Source organism: Cyprinodon variegatus, unplaced genomic scaffold, assembly GCF_000732505.1.
Source record: "Cyprinodon variegatus isolate N-32 unplaced genomic scaffold, C_variegatus-1.0 Scaffold47, whole genome shotgun sequence".
In the NCBI taxonomy this organism is placed as follows: domain Eukaryota; kingdom Metazoa; phylum Chordata; class Actinopteri; order Cyprinodontiformes; family Cyprinodontidae; genus Cyprinodon; species Cyprinodon variegatus.
In genome coordinates this window covers 299,003-315,116 of record NW_015150500.1, presented here as the reverse complement: position 1 = coordinate 315,116, position 16,114 = coordinate 299,003, and the positions used below count along the sequence as shown (strand labels likewise).

The 16,114-nt window shown below is 37.7% G+C and overlaps 2 protein-coding genes across 2 annotated transcripts; both read left to right on the top strand.

Moving 5' to 3' along the window:
* Nucleotides 1–320: 320 nt before the first annotated feature.
* Nucleotides 321–6,318, top strand: suox (sulfite oxidase). Its single transcript, XM_015370543.1, has 3 exons — nucleotides 321–352; nucleotides 491–866; nucleotides 1,848–6,318. The coding sequence occupies exons 1-3, from the start codon at nucleotides 321–323 to the stop codon at nucleotides 3,057–3,059; spliced, it is 1,620 nt and encodes a 539-aa protein (XP_015226029.1). The 3' UTR covers nucleotides 3,060–6,318.
* A 3,628-nt stretch (nucleotides 6,319–9,946) lies between these two features.
* LOC107082126 (matrix metalloproteinase-19-like) lies at nucleotides 9,947–16,089 on the top strand. The gene is made up of 9 exons (XM_015370638.1): nucleotides 9,947–10,205; nucleotides 10,295–10,380; nucleotides 10,526–10,656; nucleotides 12,329–12,541; nucleotides 12,632–12,877; nucleotides 13,501–13,626; nucleotides 13,794–13,958; nucleotides 14,062–14,189; nucleotides 15,051–16,089. Exons 1-9 carry the CDS (start codon nucleotides 10,113–10,115, stop codon nucleotides 15,276–15,278), a joined length of 1,416 nt encoding a protein of 471 aa, XP_015226124.1. The 5' UTR covers nucleotides 9,947–10,112; the 3' UTR covers nucleotides 15,279–16,089.
* Nucleotides 16,090–16,114: the final 25 nt, after the last annotated feature.

Genomic DNA, 16,114 nt, shown 5'->3' with positions numbered 1-16,114 from the left:
TGCATTAACAGATGCACTTATAAACACAGTTTAGTGCATCAGTCAGTTTGAAACAAAAAACTGTGTCGGTCACGTGACTGTCGTAAAACGAAATGCGCTGTTAGAGCTCGACCCATTGGTGTTGCTGGACCATCAATACTTTATACTCACCCTCCTTTCCTTTCCTGTTAGTTTTTTTAGGTTTCATATTTAAAGGCTACTCACTCTTTGAGTATATTTTAGAAATCCATAATTTTATGTCATTCAATTTTAATATGGGTATAAAGGATAAAGAAGCCTGAAGATTTCTAGATATAAAAGTCAGAATTGCGCCTCGCAGCATGTATGGGAACCTTGCACACATTATTGTGGGGTAGGGTCCCAAGCAGAGGTCCGATTTTCCTCTGTAACTAATTAAACAGCCTTTCTGTTGTAAAATCACCAATCCTTGTAAAGCATGAATTTGCTTACAGTGCTCCAGGGCATACATAGGTTGCAAGATTTAAGCAAGGAGAGGTTTATATGTTAGATATTATTACATTGTATGCCTGTGTGCAGCACTGAACAAAGCACAAGTCCATGCTGACCTTTTTAATGTTTTGCTCTTTCCTTTGAAGGTTGAACGAGCAGATGCTGGTTTACCCAGCGAAGCAAAAAGCTCCCCTCTTCCTGTCTTTAACTACGATGAAGTCACAAAGCACCGCTCTCTGGAAGATGGCATATGGGTCACTTATAAAGGAGGTGTTTATGACATCACTGAGTTTGTGGCGATGCACCCTGGTGGGAATAAAATCTTGCTAGCAGCAGGTGGTGCCCTTGAACCTTTTTGGGCCCTCTATGCTGTTCATGACCAGGAATATGTGCTGGAGATCCTCTCGCAGTATAAGGTTGGTAACCTCTGCCCCTTTTTTTCTTTTTTCTGATAAATGAAAACACTGTTAAAGACTTGAAATTTGCTTTTGCTTTTAAAACATGCAAGAAGGCTCATCATATGACAAAATAGATTTTAAATTATAACTGTGTGAACATGGTTGAATTTTTGGGAGTTTTCTACAAGTCCTGTTTTTACAGTTCAAAATTAAGCTTTTCCGTTTGGAGTCAGATGCAGAATTTAGCACCATTACTCAGGTGAAACAGGTCCTGGAAAAACATAGGCTGAAAGGCCACTCAGAGAGGAAGAAGCCATTACTCCAAAACCACCATTAAAGGATAGGTTAGAGTTTGGAAATGCTCTCAGGTTCTCTGATATTTGTGTGGACATGCTGTATGGTCATGAGACTAGACTTGTAGCTTTAAGCTGGCTGGATTCCTGCCACTGGCCAAGAGTTGAGGTTTTTACACAAACCCTGAAGTGTTATTCCAAAAAAAAAATCTTGATAAATTGTTTGGACCACTTTCATGTTGGAATACAGAATTGTGTTAAACTATCACCTCTTATGAGGGCTGCTTGAACACCAGTTTCACACTGAGGTGAATTTAGCATCAGCATGGCCCGTTAGTGAAGAGGGACCTACTCCAAATTTAACCTTGAAATTTGCAGTTAACCTCACTGACAGTTCAGCATCTACTCCCTAGGCGCTTAGATGGATGAAAAATGTCGAAGTTTCTCACCCGAATAACTAGAAAAATCGTTTGAAGGAGTTGAAGCTCTAGCAAAGAGCTTCTGCCACTGTTTGACACGCAGTAGAGGAGGATGCTGACCCTGAGCGTACCTCTGAACTTGTTTGTATTTTTACTTTTGCTTTATCTGTTTCTTAAAAAGCGGTTTTAAATGTTGCCACATTCTTTTGGTTGAGCTGTACTTTATGTTGGAGGATCTTTGGTATTTACTCTAACTCTAAATCTCTCTGTTTGTGGTTAATCTGAAGGTTGGCGAGCTGAGTGTGGAGGACCAGAAGAAGCAGGAGGACACCAAGGCCTCAGACCCCTACGCCTCTGACCCTGAGCGCCACCCTGTGCTTCGAGTTAACTGCAAAAAGCCCTTCAATGCCGAGCCTCCTTCAGAGATCCTGACAGAAAGCTACATCACTCCTCATGTGTTTTTCTTCAAAAGAAACCACCTTCCTGTTCCTCAGGTTGACCCGGCTTCATATCGCCTCCAAGTGGAGGGCCTGCCAGGAGGAGAGCTCTCTCTGTCTTTAGAGGACTTGAAGACGCAATTTCCCAAGCACACCGTTACCGCTGCAATGCAGTGTGCAGGAAACCGCCGCAGCGATATGAATAACATAAAGGAGGTGCAAGGACTGAACTGGGGCGTATCTGCCATAGGGAACGCTAAATGGGGCGGCACAAGGCTCAGAGATGTGCTCCTGGCTGCGGGGTTTGGGCCAGAAGTGGCCAATTGGGCTCGCCATGTCCACTTTGAAGGACTGGATAAAGATGTGACGGGGACAGCATACGGTACCTCCATCCCTATCAGTAAGGCCATCAGTGAGGAGGGCGATGTGCTCTTGGCTTATGAAATGAACGGTGAGGATCTTCCCCCTGATCATGGCTTCCCGTTGCGCGTCGTGGTACCGGGCGTAGTGGGAGCACGCAACGTGAAGTGGCTGGGGCGGATTGTGATCAGCGCAGAGGAAAGCGCCAGCCACTGGCAGCAGCACGACTATAAAGGTTTTTCTCCTGGGACGGACTGGAGCAAGGTTGACCCCAAATCCGCTCCGGCCATCCAGGAGCTTCCCATTCAGTCCGCCATTACCGTCCCGGCAGACGGAGCTGTGATCGACCGCAGCGAGGAAACGCTCACCGTTAAAGGCTATGCATGGAGCGGCGGCGGCAGAGAGGTGGTGCGTGTGGATGTGTCCCTGGATGGAGGGAACACATGGCAGGTGGCCCAGCTGAGGAATGGGGACGAAGGGGAGACTACTGAGCCGTCACCTCCTCCTGGTCGAGCCTGGGCCTGGAAGCTGTGGGAGCTGACGGCTCCTCTCCCGCCACAGGCTGAGGAGCTAGAGATTATCTGCAAGGCGGTGGATAACAGCTACAACGTGCAGCCAGACACCATCCTGCCCATCTGGAACTTGAGAGGACTGTTGAACAATGCCTGGCACAGAGTGAAGGTCAGAGTCAGAGAAGATTAATGGGAGGGACAGGTTCAGTGGTTCAGATCCATAACTGAGTCACCATGAGGGAACTGTGTTTACAGAGTGACTCAGTGATAAACAGGAAGAGGAATTGCTGCGTATAAAACATTTATGTGGTGTTTCCTAGAATATAACAGAAGAAACTGAAGCATCTCAACCGTATGGGATGTCACTTGAATTTTAGAGGTGATGTAGGGAAGGGAGGGGCGTCCAGCTTTTCCTGATTAACACTGATGTTCAGGTCTCTGAAGTCTGAACCATAGGTTTAGATTCTCTTCAACTAAAGGAAGGTTCCTGGATAAAAGTAGCCTCGACTTAAATGAATGTTTGTTGGTTCATGCACTGATCGATGAACTCAGCATTCTGTGTAACATTTCTCTGAAGCTAAGTTTTAGAGTATTTTTTTCTGCTTGTTTGAAGAAAGTAATGGCATCAGGCAACCTGTAGCCTGTGGAGTCCTTTTTAGGGAGATGGTCCTTTTAAACAAATAAAGCACATAATGAAAGAATAAGGAAGAAAAATATCACTTGTAGAAATTTATTTGGGAGTTATTTGCTGATTTTGGAAATCAATTATTTACTAATGCCTTTCTTTGTAATTTAAACTTTTTTGATCTCACATTGGAGAAATTTACCACTTCATTTAACCCATCCCCTTGAGGAGCAGTGGGCTGCCATCGTGAGGCGCCTTGGGAGCAAAAACAGGGGGTTAAGGGTCTTGCTCAGAGACCCAGAGTGGCAGTCTGTGGGAGTGGGTTTCTCAGGACTCCATGCCCTATGCCCTAACCACTAGGCCGCCACTAAATGCTTACCTCATTTATTCCTCATTATAACTCTTGTTCCAAAGAGAAGCTATATAGGAGCTATAGGTTACAAACACCTGTTATAGACACCATAGAGAACTGTGAGAGCTACTGGTTTTAAAGTGTTTTAAATAAACAGAAGAAAAAAAAACAGTAAATTGATTAATGGAAAATTGGCTGATTCTAGTCTTTAGTCTGATTACTGGATCTAAAGAAGTTTTAATTTCATAGTTTTATAATCTATAGAGAACCTTTTTTTGTAAATGAACACAAAATCTGTAAACAATTAGTTAAATCTCTTAAAACAGGAAGGTTATAGAGACATTTGATGTTATTGGGAGATGGATTGTGACTTCTTGAAAAGCTTCATATCTTTTTTTTTCACATCTTTTTTTCAGAATTTTCTACTTTAGCTTGAACTTTGCGATATTCATTTTAATGAGAATCAAGAAATTATGTGAAAAAACAAGTTGTAACCAGGTGAAAACATTCAACCCGACCATTGCCGCACAGCGCCTTCCTGCAATAAAGCAGTGATGGAAACGTCTCGAGCAGAAGGTCGTCCTAAAGGGTCGACTTTTGGAGACTCGACAAACCAAAACACTTTTAGAAAGCTCCTTATTGTAATTCAGTCGCCCTGTAATTCCCACACAGGCAGTTTGAGAAGACTGCTTGTTAATAGTATAACTTTATAGACTAGGATTGTAGCATATTCTAATAGATAGACCACTTTTTGTAGGCTAAATGTAGGTTGTTCTTTGAGCAACTGTCTGTCATCAGATTAGGCTTTCTTTATGTGAGTCAGCAGTGCAGCAGCTGTGTCAATGAGAGTGAGAGTTGCATTAAAGCGGCGTCTCTGTTCCTCGAAGGACAAAACTGGATAAGTCTGTCTACAATAATGTATCCTAAACATCTTCTCTGGCCTTAAAATGTCCTAAAAAAACTGGAACATGTAGTGGGTGGACAGCAAGTTAAAATATAGATCTTAATTCAGATTGTAGCTGCATTCAAACACTCATTCATTTAACTCAAACACACTGACAGCAGTCCTAGCTAATTGTTGTAACTAAACCTACATTTAGAAAAGAGCCTCCTGAAATGTCAGCGTTTTTTTTTACTGAAAAGGGGAAAATAGAAATAAAAAATGAGCTGCTAAGAAAGCTGTTTTCTCTTCTCAAACAGTAGTAGAGCCCTCATTTGTCCTGATGTTTACTAATTTCTCAAATCATCTGTCCTCACTATGACATAAACTGTGCTGTCCTTTTGCATTTGGTTGTTTCCTCCCTTAAATTAATTGCATCGTTTGAGGTTATGGAAGCTAAAACACCTTTAATGTGGGGCTGAAACAATCAGATGAATCAATTATTTAACTAATAACCATCTTAATAGGCTTAATCTGTAACTGGAAAGATTCTAGAAAATGCAGGACATGAAAGAACCCACAGAGCAATAATTAAACCAAAAATATCAAATGTTTTGCTGTGTAAAACAAAATCGATTCTGTTCAATTTCACCACATTTCATTAGACAATATTTGCATAGCTTCAAAATACAAGTATAATGATATTTCTTTAGATGATATTGATTTTAAATGTAATTGCTAATTGACCTTAAATGTAAAAAAATATATATTATTATATATATATTTACGGGAAAACCTCTTATTTCATTGCCTTAGTTTTATATAATTCTGTAACCCTCAGCAGCTGGTTGGCAACAACATCTTGTGAGGTTTTCCAGAGCTAAATTATATTCTTTTAAAAATTACATATTGTATTAATCCTATGCATGGTGGTACGGATCATATCACCAAATTCTCCTCAATTCAAACACATAATTTTGCATTTAAGACTTAAAAATCTTGTCTATGAAAATATTGTATACAGAACTCCAGGATTTGTAGTGTTAACCAAACTGAGTTTTTTTGGAATAAATGAGATTGTATCTAACACCTCTTTTTAAGAGGGTAGCTGGTTTTTATGGAGCTGTAAATATTTAGATAATTTTTGTTAAATCATACGGTGTGTAACTGGTGTCCTGCTGAGTTGTCGTATTCAGTGGCATTTTAAAATGCTCTCTGTGCATTTTCAATTCTAGTATACTGGAAATGATGCAGACTTCTGATTTTACTCACTCTTTCTGCTGATTTGGTTGCTGCTTAGTGTGAACCCTGTCAAAGTGCCAGTGCAACACCGCACTTTTTGGATTCACTCGTTTTGTCATTACACCAACTGCAGAAATGTACTGGGTGCATTTTGTTTTTCACAATATCTCAAAGAGAAAATGGAGTTAATTTTTCCTTTTATACACTGATTTATACAGGAAATCCAGTTTAAGTTATTAATCTTTTTATGCCCAACAAAACGTTATTCCTCTGAGTACATGTTTACAGTAAAATGTCTGAATTTTGTTATTTATGTCATTAAAAACTCCCATGTCATTTGTTTCTGTACATCTGGAAAAATAATAAATTGAATTTTAAAACATAAACGGTCTTTTAAGTGTAGTTTTATGGTTGCGAAGAGGTAAGAAGCAAAAGTTTTCATAACTCATGAGATTTCATGAATCAGACATGACCAGTAACTGAGGAGGTAGTTTTGCTTTTTGGCCTGAATGTGATTCAGTCCAGATGTTGCTTCTGTGACTGGTAGAGACTTAAAAAATGCAATTTATCATTAAACATTTAGGAAGTTCTGTGATGTTTCTTTGCCTGACTCATAAAGAAGCAATGTTTTCGATGTTCTGCAGATAAACCAGATGAGTGATTCTGTTATGCAGCACAGTGTGGTCAAACTCTACTCCCTTATGACTGGAGTAGAAAGGGAGAGATGCTTTAAAGTAATAAGCAGAAAATCTGCATGAAAATAGATGCTTTTATGTAAACTTTCCTGGAGAAAAAACTTTGCTTCAACATCTCACTATTTTTTTATTGCCTCTTTTCTGCCATTAAAAGACAAATGCAGGAAATATAAAACTGACTCATCACTAAATTAAACAAATGTGTCACTTTAGTGGTAAATTCAAACTTGTAAATGCTTTGAGTGACGCAAGTTGTTACATACAAGTGTACAAGTAAATTAATAGCAGGAAAGGGGGAAGCTCCCTTAATAAAACTCAAAATTAATTTCATTAAAGGAAAGTGGGAATTAAGGTGAATTAACAAAACCTAAAACTGACATTTAGAAATGGAAATAGGCATTTAAAGATAGGGGAGTATAGAAGGGATCTTATCCCTATTCATTGTAGAAGTTTCAATAGTCTAAGTGCATTAAAACTCACTTCAATAGCCCCAAATGTCCACATGATTTTAATATATCTCTAGTTTAACAAAACCAAGGATTAAAATAGTCAAAAAAAAAAGAATATTATACAATAATTTTAATCAATAATAAAATTTGTATCAATAAACAAACTCACTGTTTAGACATAAAATACATAAGCTGGTTTGTGTTAGCAGTTTGGATGCTTGCTAATTTCTTTCTTTATCACAAATGAGGCTGTCGTTTTGGGTTTAGACTCTTATGTTTTTAAATGTAAACAAAACAAAAATTGCAATCTAAATAAGTCCCTTTTTCTTGAAATAAGTTCATTTTTGTCTTTAATTTAGCATGTGACACTGCCAATTGAACAGGACAATTTACACTTAATATAAGAAAAAACAATTGCATTATCTTTATGAAAGTGCAAATTATCTACTTATCTTATTTTAACAGAAAAAAAAATACTCATTCCATAGACAAATTATCTTATTCAACTACTCAAATTAAGGGTATGTAATTTAAGACATTTTTACTTAATTCTAGGTCATTTATGCAGTGTACCTAATGGGCATTTGATCAAATGTAGCTACAACATTTTTCTGTGCATTATTTTACACTTTTTTTAAAGAACTTTTAATTCCAGTTAGTGAGATTATCTGATTTTCTGATGACTTCCTGTTATTTAGAAAAATAACCTGAAATTTGATACTTGCTGGTAAAGCAGATGAGTGCAAAAAGATGAGCAGGAAGCTGGTGTCACAATGACAAACAGGAAACATAAAGCTGACTGTTCTCCAAGTCAGACAAATGGTTTATTACTGTGGTCAGGACAAAGCTGGAAATGGTTTTTCAGGGAGTTTCAATTTTATTCACTAATTTAGAAGGATTGCAAAAGAGTTGAAGATTATATTCATCTTCATAACTTCAACCAATTCATTTGTATACATCTCTTGTTGATCTTGTCCCCATCTCATGGTTTTCTGCGTGTAGTTGCTATTCTTAAAATGACTAAATATTGTTTTCTGCTTTCTATTGCCTTAAAAAGGCCATGGTCTGTCTGCCTGGTGAATGTCTGTCTCTCCTGAAATGTTCTTTCCTTTTTTTTGTTTCCTGCAGCCATTGAAACAAATAGCTGAACTGTTGCCTTATGCCTTCCTTATTTGATGTCACTGGATACATGCGCATCAAGCTTTTTTTTTTGCAGGGAAGGTTTTTAAATTGATTAAATAGTAATTTAAACATAAATAGCCAAACAACCTTAAAGATCATAGCACATTCTATCTAAAGTGAAATTAATTGATTTCACTTAAAAGCTATATATAGGTAATTTCAAGAAGAGACGTCATGATCGTTAATTTACACAGATGCTCTGCATCCAGTCTGTCTTAGCAAAACCCAGGAAAGCATGAAAAAAATTGTAAGAAAATGATTTTTTATAACTAGCATTCTCATTAAACATTTTCACAAATAAAAAAACCCATTACATTTTAAATAAGGTAAATGATATGTTATTTGTCTCATTTATTATACATAAGGCATTTCCATGCAGTTTTCTGTTCACTACTTGTCTGATTGTAAGGTAGGTATGAGGTTATTCTTCAACAAAAATATTACAATGATGATATGACAGGTCTCTGAAACTCATGTATCAAATATGATACACTGGATGTTAAAAGGTCGAGCTGTTTTCCAAGTGATGGACAAATATGTCATCAGAAACATACTGAAAATATGGCTATGATTTAAACAAATGTTTGTTTTTATTAGTACAGAGGGAACAGATAATTTTTTTCATATGTTGACAAACATGAAAACTAATAATTCTACTTTATAATAATGAGCAGTTTTGTGTTGGCCTATTTTTTAAAATAAACATAATTTTGTGGTAATAACTGAGACTGTAAGTTTTTTCCCAAAATTCTGCTGTTTTAGGGTTTACCAAAAGTTTGAAATAGATTATCCTCTGCACTAACTGCAGACATATATAATGTAAGGATTTCGTTGTTTTCATGACCTTGGCCAGAATCCATTATTGCGAAACTTAAATACTACATGGGAAAAGTCTTTTCCTTTCTGTGTGGTGGCAAATTCACGTTAAGTGCAGTATCTCCACCTTAAAGTGAGAAATTTTGTATCTTAAATGCAAGAAGTTTGCATTTAAGAAAATGTTAAACACTGTAATTATATTTCTAATGAAATGAATGTTCAAGCCCTTTTAGTAACATAAAAAATGCAATAAGGTATGAAGAGGGAGGAAATTTAATATAGTTCATGAAAAACATTTTTGGTAAAAAGCCAAGGAATCCTAGTACATCATGTAGCATTTACCAGCTGCACTGTAAAGTGTAGATTGAGACAACAATGCCAAATACTTTTATTTCAAAGTATGTCTTTGCACACTTTGCAATAAGTGCTTTAGAGTAGAAAAGCTTTATAAAAGAAGGAACTTCATTACTGCTTCCTTGTCAACAGGAGAAATAACAGCAACGTTTTGACCCTAAATATTTGTTGGAACAGGAATGTACAGATAGAAGGTTTTTCCTACCCTGTGATTTAGATCATTATCATCATTATCCAGAGATACACAGGCTGCCAGGACAACGGGAAATAAACAAAGTACCTGTGATCCTGATGATTACTTTCCTTTTATATTTACCTCATATTTCAGAAATAGCTTCTCTCACTTCTCTAAGGTTAAACTGGGCTTTACTAAAGCTGCTAACCTATGAGTGGACTCTAAACTTTTGGGTTAAAAGCTCCAGATCCTCCCCAAACAGCTGTACAGTTTCACTGCACATATGGTGGCTGAGGTCAGCTGGCTGCTCGTTGTAATTCTCATTCTTCTGAGGTGGATCATCAGAGCCGCGGGGCTGACTCATGCCCGACTGAGTTAAAACTGCTGGAGCATCCAGGAACACAAAGAGTCTGCTGTTAGACTCTGAACACTTCTCACACTGTAAAATACCAGCTGTGGATGAAAAGTGGACAATGGGGCTCACAGGGCTTCTGTTGCTGCTGGTGCTCAGCCTCAGAGCTGCAGTATGTGCCCCGGTGGAATGGACAGAGTTAAATGAAGCCAAGGTAAGATTTTTTACCTTTAAAAAAAAATAAAATTAAGAAATCACTGCAGGTAAATAAATATATATTTTTACTTTTACATGCAAATACAGACGTATTTGAAGAAGTATGGCTACTTGAATGATCCAGCTGATCCACAGGACCTTTCCTACCTAGAGGAGGTCATTGAAGCACTGAGGTAACAGTAATGTTGGATTTTACTAAGAAAATTGGACAGATGTTTAACAGACAGTAGTTGTTATAATCAAACCATGCTCAAGGGAAAGAATTTTTATTTTTTTTTAATCAGTTTTCAGATGTATAATTATCTTAAATCTGGTCAGAGTCTTCCAGAGGGTGAATGATCTCTCTCCCACTGGAGAGTTAGATGAAGCCACCCTGGGTGTGATGAGACAGCCCCGCTGCGGCCTGGAGGATCCATTTAATAAGAAATTCTTCAAGTATAAAGTTATGGGTGAGTCAGAACATTTACAAAATATTGTTTTAGTTTAGTCTGAAAACTTCTGAATGTTTTTTTCTTAATTTCCATTCAACCAGCCATCTATGTGAGAGGTTGATGTTTAAGGACATTGTTAAGCTGTAAAAAGTGTTCAATCTTTTTCACATTTTGTCAAGTTTCAGCTTCGAGCTTTAGAGTATTTTACTATGGTTTCATTTTTTTTTATCTAACCTTTATTTAGACAGAAACATCCCATTGAGACTACTAATCTTAACAGCTCAGTACATTACAGACAATTGTACAACAATTTCAGTAAAAACATTTCATTTCCAAACCTTTCAGCAAAACTTTAAACTGGCCTATTGAAACCAGTTCCTTAAATTTCCAGTCTTTTTGTAAATCGTTCCATGTTGTTGAGGCAGAATACCAAAATGCCACCATACCAGCATTACAGCGGACATTTGGTACAAACAGTAGCGGTGATTCTTGTAAAGAATATATCTTTCGGCCGCTTTTGGCTCAATATATTACCACAGATATGAGGAGAATACTTGTATAAATGAACACATACCAATGAGAAAGTCAGTGCTGGCCAGTCCACATGTTTGTAAAGTGGTGTGTGCGAGGCTTACAGTTTGTGATAAACTTCAGTGTGGCATGATAAACAGAGTCCAGTAGTTTCATTTCTTGAGTCGGGGCATTCATATAAATGAGGTCACCATAATTCAGAATGTTGCAGCAACAACATTCTCTTTTGCATTGATGGAAAAACAGCCCATTTTTGAAGTAAAAGCTTTTCAGTTTTTCCATCTTTTCTAAACAAACGTTCAATATGTCCTTTAAAAATATGATTGTCGTCAATTAAAATCCCTAGATTCTTAAAATATTGCATATTGCAATATTAAAAAATTTGACTTCTGCCCTTTGAAGTGATGATTGGTGGAATTATCTCTAGATTACTCTTTGTTTGTGAGAAGAAAAAGCCATGTGTATGATAGACAAAAGCAAAGTAATCTATATCGGACACATGGTTATAGTGAAAGTGAAAAGTGTGCTTTTTATTTTGTCCTCTTTAATGAAGAGACTTATGGTAACTCTGGGGGAGCTGTAGAGATGCACAGTATACAAGCTGCAAACAAACAATTAGTTAAAGAGGTGTGCTGGTTGGATGAGACAAAGGTTGCACTTTTTAGGCTGAATCCACAATAAACGAATGGCAAGATCATGCTATGGAGATGCATTTCTTGAGCAGAGACAGTGAAGCAGAACTCTGGTGAAAACCTGTCAGTTGCATTTACCTTGTGAACGGGCTATAGCTTCACAATCCAGCAGGGAATAAAGATAAACCTACAGTAAGGGCAACAGTAGAAAGGTTTTCAAAGCATATTAAACAGCATCTTGGTCCAGTCAACATCCAGATCATTCAGTCTGAGGTAAGACCTAAAAACAGATACTGTCCATCGACTCAGACTGAGCTGGAGCTATTTTAAAATGGAAACAAAATGTTTAGATGTGCAAAGCTGGTTTTAAAACACATATCTTATAGACAGGTAATAATACTTTTGAAAGCCCCTCTGGAAAGATTAGAAAGATTACTTCAAGTTTTGATGCCATCTCTTCAATGATGCTTTAAATAGATCTAGAACGGTGGCTTACAGTAAAAAGAAAAAACTTCTATTCATCTCAGGTCGCTGGAGGAAAAAGACTCTCACCTACCGGATCTACAATTACACACCTGACATGTTGAAGTCGGAGGTCAAAGCAGCGATCCGTTCTGCCTTTAAGTACTGGAGTGATGTGGCAGACCTGACATTCCGAGAGGTTGATTACAGCAGAGCCGACATAAGGATCTCGTTTCATAAGAAAGACAGCTTTTGCTCTGTCCCATTTGATGGCCGGGGTTTGTTCCCTTTCTAAATCCATTCAGTGTTTTCCATACAAATCACTAAACTAGATTGTAATCCATACTGCGTCTGTATACTCCCTGCAGGTCACGTACTTGCTCACGCAGAGTCACCAGAATCTGGTATTGTCCATTTCGACGAGGATGAATTCTGGACAGAGGGATCATATTATGGCACTAATCTGCGTATTGTAGCAGCCCATGAAATAGGACATGCTCTTGGTCTGGGTCATTCCCAGTTCAGGAGTGCCCTGATGGCACCAGTTTACACTGGTTACCGTGTCAACTTCAGGCTACATTCAGATGATGTCAAAGGCATTCAGGCACTATACGGTAAGTGTAGTGAGAAGGAAACAGGTTTGGTTCTTGATAATCGTTACAGTTTTGACAACTTATCTTAAACTTAATATTACAAAAGCTGTACCCTTTATATCATTTTCCAACAGAATAGTTCTAAACAAGTCAATAACATATTTACCAATTACAACTACAGAACTGATTTACAGTTCATTAAATTGTCAGAGTACAATTCTTGCTATATATTAGATACGGTACTTTGGATTTGTATCCCGGACTAGCCCCCAACTTCCCGACTTTCCTAAGGTAGAGATGGTTCATAACAGAAACCGTTTCAAAGAACTCTTGTTACAAAGGGACCAATGTTTGCCTTGAATTCCATTGAACATATCATTTCAAATCTATATTTTGCTTTTTCTTAGTTCATCTTTTTTTTATTAAATTAATTTCATAAATCAGCCACATATTAAAGTTAAAAATTAGGGAAAGTCACATTTTAGTACAGCCTTTTTTTATTTGGACTAGAAAAGCAACATATATAGAGCATGCATCTGTTTATCTTAGTAACAAGCATGCATCTGTTTATTATGGGTGAGAGATATTAGAAAAGGAAAAATATTAATGATTCTTCTAACTTTAGATTTCAATTTTCTCTCCAGGCAAGCCTGTCAGCACCACAACAGCCATAACGTCCTCTCTGGACAGCTTGTTTCCCACTGAAAGCAGCTCTGGACCTGCAATAATTCCAGATCCTTGCACTGCGGACTTGGATGCCATCATGTTAGGTAATTCCACTTATTCATTGACATAAGATAAAAACACTAACATATATTTAAATCTGATAAAACATCTTGAAGTAAACACCATTATAACTAATCATGACAGAGCAAAGCTGACCATAAAATTGATTATCTACAAAAAAATTAAATGGTATCAAAATCTCTTTGTTTAGGTCCTTGGGACAAAACATTTGCCTTTAGTGGGGATTATGTGTGGACTATCTCTGATATGGGCCACAACACTCCGATAAAGATCAGCAGACTATGGAGGGAACTCCCTGGAAACTTGAACGCAGCTGTCCACTCGCAAAGAACAAACAAGACATACTTTTTTAAAGGTACAACCATTTTTGATATATAACACAGAGCTTCTGCGGGATTTCTTCTGCTCTACAGCTGCTGCTTCTAAACATTAAACGTCTGGAATCTTTCTGGTCACAGGTAGTAAAGTATGGAGGTACACAAGGTTCATGCTTGACTACGGCTACCCCAAACAGGTCACACGGATCCCTTCTAACATTGACGCAGCCTTATACCTCCAGATTAACAAGAAGCTCGTGTTCATAAAGGTAAAAAAAAAAAAAAAACACAAGGAAAGCAAATGCATGTCAATAAAGCATTGTCATCAAATAAATTATTAAATGAAGCTGTTTGTATGGAAATCATATAAGTCAGAGTTTGTTGGTAAGTGTCCTTTGATTTTTTTTTTTTGGGGGGGGATAATTATTCCTCACAGTTAATTCAAATTCAAAATAATGTTTTTTTAATTGCACAAAATCAACTATTTATTTCTCAAAATACAGGCTGTCTGAGATACATGCCTATATACTAACAATATATGCACGCAAAGCTTAGTCAGCACTCCTTTAGGTGCCCCAAAGCTCACCTTACTCCAGGCCAAACACTGTACCTGGTTCAGCAGCAGCTTAACACCAGGAAGGGACAGTTTTAGCCTATATCCTGGCATATTCTGGATATGCCAGGATATAGGATCTTCAAGCATCTTGCTTTAACTCATTGTGCTCTATATAAGCTACTGGAACCAGAACTTCCCTGAAGGAGTAATCCCAAGGGATAAACAAAGTTGAGTCTAAGTCAGTGCATGCTGGGTCTCAAAGCACTGACTCCAGTCAAAGGTCCACATCTTGTGAAACACCCACAAACTTTTGGATGGGCTTTGCATACTGTCCTAACAAGGCTAGGGATTCACGGATCCACATTTTTTACTTCTGATCTGATTCCAACACTCTAATCTATTCAAACCACTGAAGAAATGTTCTAATTTTAAGACAATCAAAATCTCATAATTTATTAGCTGTGAGCCATTATCATCAAACAATAAACTATTCCTATTCCTCAATGCATCTGCAATCAGCTTTCACAATCACATTTATTTTATGCCTTTAATCCTTCGCCTTTTTTCTATGCAGGGATCAGAGCACTGGCAGTTCGATGAGTTGAAATACAGTTCAACTTTCTACCCTAAACCCCTAAGCATGCTCATCAGCGGGGTGCCCTCCTCTCCTGACGCCGCCTTCACCTGGACCAACGGCAAGATCTTCTTCTTCAAGGGAGACGAGTACTGGAGAGTGAACAAGCTGCTGAAAGTAGACAGAGGATATCCGCTGAGCAAGAAGGAGAGATGGATGAGATGTTAGGGACTAACCACCAGGGGGCAGCAGGAGCCAAAGGAAGGGATTCTGGCTCCTATCAGAGGGCATTGAAATAAACCTCAGTATTAGAATTAAATTGTAAATTTGAGATAAACAATGAACGAACTTGTTTAATTTCACTGGATTTTATTACCTTTCAGCTCCTTTAGGTTTCTCTTTGTAAAGCTGAGTCTCTGCTGGCCGATGAATTGTGTAAACTTCAGTATGATTTTGGAGAGAAATCAAGGCCATCTGTTTTTCTTTTCACATATGTGTTGAATTATATGTTCCAACACTTTAAGTAAGATGTAATGTACTAGCAGGAGTGTAAACTTTCTGTTTACTCTTTCTTGCATGTTGTAAATGTCCACAAATAGCAAAAATGTAAGATTTTGTAAAATAAAGACATTGTCTTGTGAACAATACAAACTGTTTTCAGTTCTGTCAGCAGAAGCTGCTTCATAATAAAAAAAAAAAATCAAGACAACCAGTGATGAAAGAACGCTCTGTCCTGCATTGTGCTGGCTACAAAAAAACAGAAGAAAAAATTTGGAGGCACCATGGTAACTCCAACCAATAGCAGGGTAGGAAATCCTTCCCATGACCTCTTTATTGCTGATGAAAAACCCAGGACGTAATGCAGCTTGAGTTGCTAAGAGCCGGAGGAGACAAACAGAGCCGCATGTCTGAGACAATGAGGATTAAAAACTGTTTTTATTAAAATCTGTGAAAACTCTATTAACAGGTATTTACACATTCTAGCAACAAGAGTGCCGTTTTTTTAAAACTGCATCAATAAATGAAAAATAAACAGACATGAAAAAAACTAAAAACAAAATGAC